General features: G+C 40.4%; 1 protein-coding gene across 1 annotated transcript; it reads left to right on the top strand.

The window, feature by feature from the left end:
* The first annotated feature begins 2,063 nt into the window (after positions 1–2,063).
* Positions 2,064–5,029, top strand: LOC117192804 (zinc finger protein 813-like). Its single transcript, XM_033397559.1, has 4 exons — positions 2,064–3,508; positions 3,567–3,827; positions 3,882–4,217; positions 4,272–5,029. Exons 1-4 carry the CDS (start codon positions 3,188–3,190, stop codon positions 4,926–4,928), a joined length of 1,575 nt encoding a protein of 524 aa, XP_033253450.1. The 5' UTR covers positions 2,064–3,187; the 3' UTR covers positions 4,929–5,029.
* The last annotated feature ends 7,983 nt before the right edge of the window (positions 5,030–13,012 follow it).

Here is a 13,012-nt window from a genome sequence, read left to right on the forward strand (position 1 = left end):
TCCGCCCGGACAATGGCTGCTGGGAAGAGTTGCAGAGTTACACCCAGGAGCTGATGGTGCAGTTCGGGTTGTAACACTCAGGACCAAGACTGGATTATTTAAGCGCAACGTACATAAGCTCTGCCCGCTGCCTACAGATGCCTATGAACTTAATGTTGGAAGGAGCTTCCAAGGTGGGGAGAATGTTGACGCCCCTTAATAGAATATAGGATTAAATTACTTTATAAAGGTTAACAATTTGAATATTTGAATTAATATGTAAATATTACTAAAATTGTGAATTAATTTGAAGTTGGCGCGTTACATTATGTACATATAAAGAAGCGCAATGGATAGTATCAATAGTATCGAGCCAAAACGATCTGAATTATGATCACTAGATTTAAGAGACATACGAAATAAAACGAACGAGCAAGGAACTACATCGAGCGGATTAAGGAAGGTCTTAATTGTGTAGACGGATTCCACTGGAAAACTGTTGAAGGGACTTAGCTCGTACACTGTTTTTGGCAAGGAAAGTTTTGAGTTTGTGTTGATATCCTGCTGTTTCAAAGGTTATTGGGTGATGGTGGCTGCCTCCTAGGTAAAACTTTTCGCATTTCCAATTCTCTATATGAATACCCTTTGTGAAAGTTAAATCGAGTACAGACCCTGATGTTGAGTAGATGTGTCTTCTGAATGTGAGACTGTGGTCATTTGCTAGACTATAGCCAGCATTTGACATAGCTTGCATGAGAAAAGTTCCCTTTCCACTGTTGGTTCTGTCTCCAGAAAAGGTATGTCTTGCGTTAAAATCTCCTGCAATTATGACTTTTCCGAATGCATCTAAATATTCAAGGAGATTGTTAATCGCTTGCTTGAAGGATGCAAGAGACAACAAAGGTTCAAAATATACTGAGGTGATAAAAAATGTATCTTTGTTTTTGATGGTTCTTGCTATAATTATATCTTGCTCTGTCTCATATATCAGTCTTTTAACTCTTAAGTCTTTTTTGTATGCAATCGCCACTCCTCCATAACCGTCCTCTCTATGTTTTTCTAACATATTGAAGTTGGCTAGTTTCCTAAAACGGAGATCGTGAGAGAAAACTTCAGCCAGAATGGCAAAGTCGAAGTTTTCATTGTTTAAGTAGAATACTAGGTCGTTTTTATTGGCTTTAATAGATTGAATGTTATGTTGTAAAAATTTCATATTTATTTAGATGTTTTAAAAAGGTTCGTTTCTCTCTGTTTGTTCATTTTTCTGTCTGCATTATGTTCCATATTGTAATCATTTGTACTGGTCACTTTTTTTGATGGATGTGACACATCATTTGAGTCGACTAAACGAGACAACATGTCAACCATCTGTTGAATGGTAAATTTGTTTTCTTTTAGTTCTTTGTTTTCAAAAAATGGTACGTGATTACTAGAATCGCTGGGATATGATTCTAAGTGATAGTGGGGGTTTTGTGCAGGAACCAAAGGTCTCTGCACTAACCTGCTCGCATAACTGTGTTTTTTTAAAACTTCATTTGCTTTAACGTTTTTGTTTTGAACATTTTCCTCATTTATGTCTAGTTTTGGATAGTTTTTTTCATAATTATCTTACAGCGAAAAGTTTTGATGGATTGAGTAAGTGCTAAGCACTTCCTTACGCGCGATTTTTTTGATTGTCATTATTTTGTTAATTTCCATCTCCTTTTCCTATACTGGACACATCAGTCTGTCCCTAGCTGAGTGATTTTTCCCATTGCAAAGGATACACTTGAGACCAGTGCACGACCCATTGCACACCTCGACTCCGCATTTATAGCACCTCCTAGCTGATTTGCATCTGGTCGAAGTGTGACCAAGTCTGCCACAATTATAACATTGCCTTACTCTGGGAACATATATGCTTACTTTCATCCCACATATCCCAAAAAGAGATACCTTTTCTGGGATGTCTGAACCCTCAAAACCAATTTTGACTGTTTCTAATGGTATGAGCTTGAATGTTTCGTTGTTGTCATCGGTTGTAATTTTCTGCCTTCTTGCTAATCTTTCAATTGACTTAGTTTTTATTTTAGAAGTAATAATTTCATTCTCAGAAAAACCGAGGGGCACCCCTTTAATTACTCCATAGGATTCCACATAGTCTTTTGGTATAAATACCACTAAATTCATTTTTTTTAACTCCTCATTTAAAACTAAATCATTTGCTTCGCTGAAAACCTTAAAATAAATCTTGTATAGTGTAGGCGCAAGAGCTACGATTTCTTTAATTCCTTTGATTTTAAGGTGTCTTATTTTTTCAAAAAAGAATAAGCCATTTTTGGTGTTTTTGTTTTCGAAGATGGTACTGTTCTTAGTCGATACTAGTACAGCCGCATCACCGATGTGGCACTCACTATACAACACTGTTTCTCTTTCGATACCTACATTTGATGGGTTTATAATCGGATTAGTATTTTTATTCAGTGTTTTAGTCATTTCAGTATTTCCAGTAAAACCATTTATGGCATTTGTGTGAGAATTGTGAACGGTCACACCGTCAGAAGCCTCCACCATTTTGTTACTGTCATCGTCTATCAGCATTTTGTTATTTATGTCTGTATTGGTATTGTCGCTTTTTTGTTCCTTGCGCATCGTTTTTGCTGGGTACTTTTCGTTAGTCAAGCTGTCGAATATGTCCTCTTTCACACTTGAACACAAAGCACTGAAGTTTTTTGCTATTGTTTTTTGGGTTTAAATTTTGCTGCTTTTTGCCACCTGATCAGGGGGTTTCAATTTGGCAGACACCGAGTGACCGGCGTCCGCCATACTTGCTGGTTTAACCAGATTGCCAAAGACTTACCTATCCTTTGGGAAATGAAAAGAGGAAAAATTTATATATTGGTGAAGATTTGTATGAAATAAACAATGATCCAATTTTTACAATCACTTTTAATTAAGCCTTTGTTGCTTGGAAAAAGTCACTTTTCAGACTGTTAAGAAAAAACACGACCGGTCTCGCTCGCTGATGAAAAGGAAGAGTAAAAAGAGTTTAAAATGTAGTAAATAAACATTCGAAATCAGTCCAATTCTTTTTTCAATCCATGCGATAGGCGATATCGATTTTTGCTGGTAGGTGAAATGACAATAATTGCACCAAAGTGGCTGCGTAAATATTACAAAGGCAGTGCACTGAATATTCATTTCTTCAGAGAATTTGCAAGCCTGCATAATGGAGGTATGCGGCAGCGTTTTGGTTAACAACAATTACCAGCAGTTTCGTTTGAAATGCATTTATTGCACAATTGAAAGCGACCTAAAAGATTGGGAACAGTTCACAATTCATGTGAGAAATGCCCACCACTTTGATGATGATGAAAACATTGACAAAAATTGGAACGAGCAAGACTCAAGGATGGACTCCACAATCGCATATGAAGTCCCTCAGATCTTAGACGATGCGGAACCGATTGAAGAAGTAGATGACCAGAGTGTGTTGCCATATTGCATACTCGAAGACGAGGAATGGCCCAACGATGAGGCGGATGTGAACGTAAGTAAATCACTCATAATAAGATTAAAATCACTTGAATTTCTTCAAACATTCGCAGAACATGCAATACGTCCAGGATATTGAATATGACAATAACAATACAGAATTCACGTATGAGGAAATGGAATCGTCTGAAGTGGCGCAGGCCCCATTAGATGAAATTGTCTACGACGGTTTTTCGAGCATTGGTTCTCAAAAGGATGAAATGTTTGATGACCTGGACAATTTCTCGTATGATGAACAAGAAGAAGCAGAGGGCCCAAAAACACTAAGACTTGGCCGTCTCCCCAGAATGACGCGACCCGGACAAGTTTTTAAAGTACGCTGCCATGTACCTTTCTTTGACCTAGCACTAATTTGTACATCCTTCCAGTTAAAGGTTACATTTATTCGACGCAATCCTCGCGTGTTACACCTCATTGAAGCCTACAAGGAGCATCCCTGCCTTTGGAATCCCTCGGACGAGTACTTCGAAAATGAGGAGGCACGATCGGAGGCATACCACCTGATGATACTGCGATTGGACGAAAAAGCCAATGTGCTCTTCACCGAAGAAGAGTTAATAAAAACCATCCAGCAGTTGCACAGTCAATACACTCTTGCAGCCCAAATGGCTGGCGAGGATAAGCTCATTGGACTGGCGGCCCGTTGTACTCCCTGTACAACGCTAACCGACGACGAGGAAGATATCCAACTGAATACAATTAAGGTGAGTACGGTCGGTATATGTAGAACGTTAATTAAGACTTTAATTCCGTTTCAGCTCAACTTCAAAGTAGAGAACGAGGTAACCAGCTCTTTTATAGATACATACGCAAACTATCCAGTTCTCTACAATACCTCGGATCCTGGTTTTGAGTCGGTGGAGCAACGTACAAGTGCGTACAAAAGGATGGCCGTCGAATTTAGGCCAGTGGTTCTGGCCAACGATACGGATGTTTATATTGCGATCCAAAAACTCCGGAAATGGGCATACGAAGCCATGAGGCGTATTAAGGCGAAGGAACTAATTAAAGCCGTCACCCCACAAGAACTTCAATACCTGCAAATGTGCAGCTTTCTACCCGTCAAATCAGACGGCCACGTATGGTACTGTGAACACTGTGGCAAGCGATTCCACGGGGACTACAACCTCCTGACGCACATGTTCAAGCAGCATAACCAGGGTGAACCGCCATTCCTCTGTTCCCAGTGCCCAAGACGCTTCGAAAGACAACACGACATGGAGAAACACATTTTGCGAGCACACTGTGAACGTAAATTTCAATGCACATTTTGCGATACGTTTTTCTCGGTTGAGTGTGATCTAAAAGTGCACACGAAATTTCATACCGGCGAGCGCCCATATGTGTGTGATATGTGTGGGAAGTGTTTAAGTGTAATATGTGCGAAAAAAATTTCCGTAAGAAATTCGAACTGACGAATCACCTCAAGGGGCATTTAAATATCCGTGATAAGAAATGCGACAAATGCGACGCTTCCTTTTATGACCATTCTTCTCTGTCTAGGCATCGTAGATTTAATCATAGAAGTAAATTAGATTAGGCACCTAATATTGTTAGTCTCTATAAAACAGTCTTGTATTTAATAAGTTTAAGGAGTTGCATAAAGCTGCCAAATGGGTTTTCTTGTTTTCTTGAAATAAATTATAATATATTATTATGTTGGCCTCTTAATTCATTTATTTATTTTTTTTTTTTTAGGGTTTATGTTACCAAGCTACCCGTGAGTAGCGTGGGATTATTTGGCCGCCCGCCTTTTGAAGGTGGAAATTGCCAAGTCAAAGAATAGAAGATGTTGGAGTGCTGTTTATAGCTTTACATCAATTTCGTCGATGAAGTCAATTAGTGTTTGGTACGCGCTGATGTTTTCTTTTCCAAGAATTTGTAAATATCATTATATTTTCTTAGAGATGGGAAGTTTTGCCTTGTTGTGTTGTACCACTAACCATACAGTATATACATAGATGTGCCAGTTCATACAACGAAAGCGTCACACACTGGCTAGCGCGTTCAGTACCCCAGAGTGACGTCATCCTGAGAGAGAGAGCGCAGAGAGAACATCTTTGCATGTGTTAGTACACACGCAATATGTTTCGACAAAAATATGTGATTGTATGCTTTTTCAGATTTTTTGAACTCTCTCAGGTCTGGTTCTGTTTTGCCACCAGCATGTTTTAGTGTATGGGTGCACATGCATTCTCACGTACTTTGCGTGTGTGTGTTTAGTATTGCTGGCCGCTAGAACTGAAATTTGAGTTTGGTTCTTGTTTTGGGTCTTTTGATGAGCTGACCTACCGCCACAAAATAAATGAAGAATGGGCAGGGGGTGGGGGTATGGTACACTAGGGCGCGGGAAATAAAATAAAAGCTGTTACCACAAAATATAAAATATTACAATAATATAATTACACATTTTGTGGAGATAATGTTTTTTATCCCCAATCGGCCGACTAATTATTTCGAATTAAATAAAACTCGGCGCAGAAATAAAATTACGATATGTTCTTTAATGCGTGACATCCAAATTGCAAGCGTGGCTTGCCTGCCCTTTACATTGCCGCTCCGATCGCTAAGCGCAGCTTCGCTCGGCCGGCGTCGGTAGGCAGACGCAAAGCGGAGATAGCGAAGAGCGAGCTGGCAGAGAGCGTTTAGCAGGGCAAGCAAGCGCAAAGCTTTAACAAACAAATGAGTGACATACATACATAAGTAACAAACAAAATAAGCGGCTGAGGGCCAAGAATTAGGTGCTATTTGGCAAGCAGCTAATCGGCTGGGTTCTGCTCCGAACACATTTATTTCCTTATTTTAAACAGGTTTATTATAAATTATACAAATTATGCAAACGCCGTCGGTTCTCGACTGTTTTGTTTATTATAACTAAAACAATGATGTATCTAAATATACAATATAAGAAAAAATATATATACATATACTTAAATAAATATGCATAAATATAAATGGAATTGGTTTTACATATATTTCAAATCAATTGTCAATCGCGCTCTTTCCGACGGGAATCTGCAAAGCAAAAATTTAGATGCCGGTCGCACCTTGAATACTCTCATGGACAATACCCATAAATTTTCTAATTCAATTATAAAGACAACAGTAATTTTGAAAACCCTCATGCAATATACGAATGTAATAAACTTTAATATTTATGTACATATGTATGTACATAAGATATTTTATATATACAGTATATACAAGAATATTTCAAAACTTCGCCCCGCCCACTTCCGCCCCCACAAAGGACGAAAGTCTGTGGCATCCACAATTTTAAAGATACGAGAAAACCAAAAACGCAGAATCATAGATAATGACCATATCTATCAGATTGCTGAATCTGGATCAGATCAGATCATATAGCCAATAGGAACAAATCAATTTGCAGTGGCTACGCAGCGCCCGACGTCACGCTCAGACTGATTTTCTGTCTCTCTCGCACGCACTCTTTGTCGTGTCGTTTAATATTAGCGGCGTCTGCCGGAGGAGAGCCATACTGACTTAGTATCGGGTATAACTGTAGAGTTGCGGTGTCCGCAGCAACTCACAACGTTCCCCCTCGTTTGTAATGTTTTTGAAAAAATTAATAAATAGCCTTTAAAAACGTGTTCTGGAAACTTCCTTGCTATATTAATAATGAATCAATCTATGCAAAAAAAATTATTTCATATAAATCGGTAAGTTGGTTAAAAAGATATAGCGGTTTGACTTTTGAAAATTGTTGAACCTATTCAGTTGAGCGGCACTGTATGTATTTACGTATTCATTGTATGTAGTTACATACATATGTATATGTATGAACATTCTTAAGGTATATCCTCTATTTATAAAGTCGAGAACCGACGGCGTTTACATAATTTTTATAATTTATAATCAAACTGTTTAAAATAAGGAAATAAATGTGTAATTATATTATTGTAATATTTTATATTTTGTGGTATAAATCAAACAAATAACAGCTTTTATTTTATTTCCCGCGCCCTAGTGTACCATACCCCCACCCCCTGCCCATTCTTCATTTATTTTGTGGTGGTAGGTCAGCTCATCAAAAGACTCAAAACAAGAACCAAACTCAAATTTCAGTTCTAGCGGCCAGCAATACTAAACACACACACGCAAAGTACGTGAGAATGCATGTGCACCCATACACTAAAACATGCTGGTGGCAAAACAGAACCAGACCTGAGAGAGTTCAAAAAATCTGAAAAAGCATACAATCACATATTTTTGTCGAAACATATTGCGTGTGTACTAACAAATGCAAAGATGTTCTCTCTGCGCTCTCTCTCTCAGGATGACGTCACTCTGGGGTACTGAACGCGCTAGCCAGTGTGTGACGCTTTCGTTGTATGAACTGGCACATCTATATACTGTATGGTTAGTGGTTGTACTTTGTACAATTGAAAATTAAATGCGGAGGCGTTATCGATACTATCGCATGTATCACATATGTTACTAGGAACTACATGCATTTTGGCGAGAGTGTGCCTATCGAATGCGTTACCACTAAGCAGTCTGTTGATTCTTTTAGCGTACATGGCTTTAAGCTTAGTTTTATTTAGGAACCACGGTTTGGATGATGTTGAGGGGAAAAGCGAGCAGTAACCTCGGTGCTTGATACTAGCAAACTCGGCGTATTCTCTCTCCCATTCTGCTTTTAAGATTCTGTGTATTTCGCACATAGCGTCTTTAAGGTTCCATTTAACCACTGTGTATTTTCCTCGTCTGTGGCCTTCTTTGGCTGCTGCGTCAACTGAAGTGTTCTGAGGGATGTTAGCGTGTCCGGGAATGTAGTGAACCTCTACAGTTCTTAGATGTGCATTTTGTTGGATCTTTTCTCTGATTTTGTAGGCGATAGAGTTATCCTGAATGTTCTTCGCCAGAATGAGGGCCCCGTTTCTGCTGTCTGTCAGGAGCGCGACACGAGGAAAATTGTACAAAATAGCATGGTCTAATGCCTTCTCGATAGCAAGGAGCTCGGCGGACAACGAGGAAAGGGTTTTGTGCGTGTAATAGCTATCTAAAAAACCTGTCCTATCGTGCAGGAAAGCGGCGCTGGAATGCCCATCTGCGACTGACCCATCCGTGTAATAGATTTCCAAACCACCCTTTGTCAGCTGATCCTTCTTTTCCCCGTGGAGCAGCATGATACCTGCCTGGTCTATAGCGTGCTTGTTGGGTGCAGAACCCTTGAAAAATTCTAAGTCGGAGCTAATTTTAGTGCAAAACGAAGCTGTGTTCTCGAAAGCCTCAACTCTATCTATTATGCTGCCAAACTCCCGATATGCCTTAGCGTAGCCCGTGTTTAAATCCCTATTTGCTGACACTGTTTCACTTGCTGGGAGATTAAATGCAAACACCTTAACCAACTCTTTCGCCGCCAGGAATCTCATCCTGAGATTCTGAGATTGCTGAGATAGTCCTGCCTAGGTATTTGATCTGCTCTACTTGTCTGATCTCAACTCCTTGATGCGAGATATTTAGCGCAGCTCTACGATTGTTGAAGTAAATCACTTTAGACTTCACCGGATTGAATGACAGGTTTAGCCTATTGCATTTTTCTTCGAACTTATCTATACTGTCTTCCAGCACCCCTTTCGCAATGGATACGTCTTTATGAAAACAAACTATGAAAAAGTCATCAGCATACTGAAACAGTAAGCAGTTATGACTGTTAATATCATGTAGTTCGGCTGTGTAAAGGTTAAAAAGGGTTGGGCTGAGACAGCTACCCTGGCTAACACCTCTGTTCACCTCTACCTCGCTTTTGCCCTTTATGAGAATTCGTTTGTTAAGGAAGCTGGAGATCCAAGCCGTGAGGCTTGTATTGAACCGCATATCCCTCATCCTGTGCTCGAGTGTGTCCCCTCTTACGCAGTCGAACGCTCTTTGTAAATCTAGGCAAGCTGCGCCAACCTGACAACCCCTCGCCTTCAGCGCCAGAACTTTGTTGATAAGGTCGTTGATGCAAAGAGCCGTGGTCCTGTTTCTCCTGAAGGCATAGGACCTGACCGGCAGCAGGTCACAGTTTGCTATGTGCTCGTCCAACTTCAACTTTATCAACCCCTCTATGGACTTCAGGGATGACGTAAATCAGCCATACTTTATTTATAATTTCAAAAATGTCTTGTTTTTTCCCACTTGGTAGCTTTTGAAGCATCCTGAACGAGATGCCATCAGGGCCTCTAGCCGAATTGGGGTTCCTGGTTTTTAGGAAGGCCAGGAATTCTTCCAGTTCCAGGGGTTCCGGGTCGTCTGGTCCTAACAAAGGGGCAGGAATTTTCTTAAGGGGCCTACTGTTTGACGTGGATGGGGTTACTTTAACCATATTGAGAAAGTTTTTGTCATCTTCGTTCGTCCATTTGTTCCCTACATGTTTGATTTGACCGTTTTTTTTTATGTTCTTCACCCTGCTCCACATAGAGGGCGATGAGGAGACCTCTTCTATAAACTTGGAAAAGTTGCGCTTTCTAAGATTTTTTACGTGATTTTGTAGATTTTTGTCAGCTTCTAAGGTGGCTCTGGCATCAGCCAATTTTTTGGTGAGGTAGAATTTTTGCCTGCAAGCGTTTCTCACGCGAAAAAGTTTTTCCGTTTCCTCGTTCCACCATTTCTTAGCAACGTACTTGTTCTTGCTTGGGAATGTGACCGTGTTTTTTAAGGGCAGGGATTTCACTTTTTCATTGAGCTCCTCCAGATTTGAGAAATCACTTGCACCCAGAATCCGGGCTATTCTGTTGTGAAGGATCTTCTTGCCTTGGAGGTGGGCATTTAGCCCTTGCACTGATAATACAATTGGGAAGTGGTTGCTGTTCGTTTGTTTTGAGGACTTGCCAGTTAATAGTTCCATTTCTGTAGTTCGAACGAGGGGGAACGTTGTGAGTTGCTGCGGACACCGCAACTCTACGGTTATACCCGATACTAAGTCAGTATGGCTCTCCTCCGGCAGACGCCGCTAATATTAAACGACACGACAAAGAGTGCGTGCGAGAGAGACAGAAAATCAGTCTGAGCGTGACGTCGGGCGCTGCGTAGCCACTGCAAATTGATTTGTTCCTATTGGCTATATGATCTGATCTGATCCAGATTCAGCAATCTGATAGATATGGTCATTATCTATGATTCTGCGTTTTTGGTTTTCTCGTATCTTTAAAATTGTGGATGCCACAGACTTTCGTCCTTTGTGGGGGCGGAAGTGGGCGGGGCGAAGTTTTGAAATATTTTTGTAGCAGTGACATATCACAGAAGTCTGGATCCAAAACATCGTTGCTCTAGCTTTTATAGTCTTTGAGCACTAGGCGATGAAGGGGACGGACAGACGGACAGACGGACGGACGGATAGACAGACATGGCTCAATCGACTCGGCTATTGATGCTGATCAAGAATATATATACTTTATGGGGTCGGAAACGATTCCTTCTGGACGTTACACAAATCCATTTTCACCACAAATCTAATATACCCCAATACTCATTTTGAGTATCGGGTATAAAAAGAAAGGTCAAGAACGGAGAATTGAGATGGGCTCCTGAAAAAGGTTGGCGAACCGTCGTTTAGGCAGATAAATCCGGCCTCCCGGGTGGAATTCTCAATACTGCGACCCTTGCGATCACAGATCGGACTTCCCCAGATAGAAGACCTAGCGTTGAAGTCCCCGCCCACTATTGAGGGTATGTCAAGCGAAGCCCGATTTAAACTGTGAAACTGTTGTTGATGGCGGTGCATATATGCTAAAAATATTGAAATTGCTCTTGAGGTTTAATGTTTTTATTCCTAAAATTTCCAAGTCGTTCTCTATTTTTAGAATGCTGAATTGAATGTTTTTCCTGACGTAGATGCTAACCCCGCCGTAGCCGTCCTCTCTGGGCCTGCAGAAAAAGTTATAGTCTAAAATGCTGCAGTCCGCGTTGTTCAGCACCCAAATCTCTGAGAGGATGGCAATATCTATTGCGTTCTTGTCTAGGAACATTGAGAGGAGCTGTTTGTTGTTGTTGTGTGTCAGACTTTGAATATTTAGCTGAAGAATCTTCATTGTTGGATGTTTTGAGAACCAACTGCCATCCCTTGGGCAATCTGACGCCTATCTAGTTCTGCGTTGGAAGCATTGACAAATTCTCTAATTTCCTTAATAAATTTATTCGCTAAAGAATCCTTTTTAATGATGTTGTTTGGATCAATCAGGAACGCTGTGTGTTGCGTGACCTTCCATCCATGGCCACAATTATTAGTTATTGATTTGAATTATGAAGTCTAGTGTAAGTTAGGCTAGGGCAAAGCGGGAGCGCAATAAAAGCTCGCTCTCTCGCTCTTGGCGAATTCGCCCCGCTTTGCCACCGTAGGTTAGCTAGAGTAAGAGATTTGAATTGTGAAGAAAATATAGTTGTTCGCCAACCTTGATCGAGCGTATCAAGTTTTTCGCCCCGCCAAATAAATAATTTAAATTACAGCCACCCAAAGTTTTCGGTAATTGATTAGAAAAACTCTTCTAATTTTTCATGGCGCCCCCGGGTGGACTGTAAAGTGAATTATAGGCAACAACAATAAGTGACAGTGACACAAGAAATTGCAGTATACATATGCAAACATATTCGTTGCCCGCGTCGTGTGTGTGTGCCATCGGCAATCAATTTGTAAAATATCATCGCGTCGGTCGCGCCAACAATAATTTTTGTGCTAATTCTGCTACCGCCGAGGGATGCCCTGCGATAAAGACAGGAAAGTAGCAGTTGGATTCAAAGATCCAAAAGAGGAATCAGACGTATTTGTGCAGAAAATTGAAGGCTGAGCAAAAGACATTCAGATCTCTCTTTGAGGTGTCTTGTGCTGAAAACATTGCACATCGCCTTCAATTCTAGGCACAGACGTATGATATACATATAGTAGAGCTTGATTGCATGCATTTTATTAGTAATTGCATAAATATAACTAAAAACACATAAATACATACATATCGACACATACAGACATATGTGAACCGCTATTTGGACGCAACAGTTATATGTACATACATCTTTCGTTTTACACAAATATTATGGCAGAAATATTATGGCACTCTTGAAGACTTAAAGATTAAGCTCAAAAGTCGAGTAAAAAGCATTCGCCGCTTAGAGGATAGATTAGATCAAGGGTCGATTCCTTTGCAATTACCGGAATTACAATGTAGATTAGATTGTTTGAATGCTTCAATTGAAAAGGCTAACCATTTGCAGGAGCAAATCGAGGACATAACAGGTGATGATGCATATGCAGCCGAGTTGGAAGAGCTGATAATTGTCACCATAGGAAAGAAAATGTCGCTTATCGCCGCCTTTGATGCAGCAAGCGAGACGAAGCCAGTGTCTTCTTCAGCCCCAACTCATGCTAGACTTCCGAAATTGGCATTACCCAAATTTAGTGGTAAACACTCGGAATTCAAAAATTTCATTAGCCTTTTTGAGAGACTAGTCCATAGCGACAACAGCATACCGGTGATCGAAAAATTTAATCATTTGATTT

This window comes from Drosophila miranda, assembly GCF_003369915.1.
Source record: "Drosophila miranda strain MSH22 chromosome Y unlocalized genomic scaffold, D.miranda_PacBio2.1 Contig_Y2_pilon, whole genome shotgun sequence".
NCBI lineage: Eukaryota > Metazoa > Arthropoda > Insecta > Diptera > Drosophilidae > Drosophila > Drosophila miranda.

Coding starts and splice junctions, on each gene's coding strand:
- LOC117192804 (XM_033397559.1), top strand. CDS start 3,188: ATGGAGGTATGCGGCAGCGTTTTGGTTAACAACAATTACCAGCAGTTT. Junction 3,828..3,881: donor GACCCGGACAAGTTTTTAAA/GTACGCTGCCAT, acceptor ACATCCTTCCAG/TTAAAGGTTACATTTATTCG. Junction 4,218..4,271: donor TCCAACTGAATACAATTAAG/GTGAGTACGGTC, acceptor ATTCCGTTTCAG/CTCAACTTCAAAGTAGAGAA.